This window comes from Penaeus monodon, chromosome 21 (assembly GCF_015228065.2).
Source record: "Penaeus monodon isolate SGIC_2016 chromosome 21, NSTDA_Pmon_1, whole genome shotgun sequence".
NCBI lineage: Eukaryota > Metazoa > Arthropoda > Malacostraca > Decapoda > Penaeidae > Penaeus > Penaeus monodon.
Window position 1 is genome coordinate 44,702,967 of NC_051406.1, and position 781 is coordinate 44,703,747.

General features: G+C 45.8%; 1 protein-coding gene across 2 annotated transcripts in view; it reads right to left on the minus strand.

The window, feature by feature from the left end:
- Positions 1-6: 6 nt before the first annotated feature.
- The window catches only part of LOC119586525 (neurotrophin 1-like), a 28,112-nt gene continuing 27,337 nt past the window's right edge, over positions 7-781 (minus strand). For both annotated transcript variants that reach the window (XM_037935278.1, XM_037935279.1), the window contains one exon: positions 7-694. In XM_037935278.1, coding sequence (XP_037791206.1) covers positions 514-694 — 181 coding nt within the window. In that variant the 3' untranslated portion in view covers positions 7-513. The remainder of the gene's footprint in view (positions 695-781) is intronic.

Genomic DNA, 781 nt, shown 5'->3' on the forward strand with positions numbered 1-781 from the left:
ACTTCCCAATTTAATCTAATGCTACATAAAAGAACGAAAAATAACTTCCCAACTGAACCTATTATTTACTAACAGAAGCCATAACAAACAACATATATAGCTACAACGACCCTCCCGGCAGAACGACAACAACAAAAGCTTGAATTAAACCGTAAAGCATCAGAGATTCCTTCAGTCCTTAGGAGGTTCAGGAGGAAACGCTTAACGAATCGCTTCAGAAGTAGTTTAAACTCCCCAACGAAAGTTTCACCTATAGTAGATTACACTCCAATTTAGCCTAACACTTCGCTAACACAAGCTTCGGCAATAAGTGAAGTCCTTAACAAAACTCTTCACCAGAAGATAAACTCCTCAGTATCAGATAAAGTCCTAATAAACGAGAAGCTTCGGAAATACAAAACAAAACCCTCAAAGAAACGCTTCACTCGTAAACAAAATCCCCAAACGAATCTCTCCTCCAAAACCGTAGTCAGAACGCCTCACCGACAGATAAACCAATCAGTCAAAAACACTTCAGTAGTAGATGAAATCCTCGACGAAGCAGGAGCACGCCGAAGGAATCTCGAAGACGTCCACCGTCGGCTTGTACTCGGGGCGGTAAGGGTCGACACTCAGGAGCTTCACGTAGGTGTGTCGCTGGACGCACTTCGACTTGTAGCACGGAGGGAGGAACTCGCAACGCTTGCCCCGGTATCTGGGGGGAGAGGGGGTGGGGGAGAAGGAGAGGGGCGGAGGTTAAATGGGGGGGATTGTTTGCGTTTGTTGATGAGGGAGGAGGTTC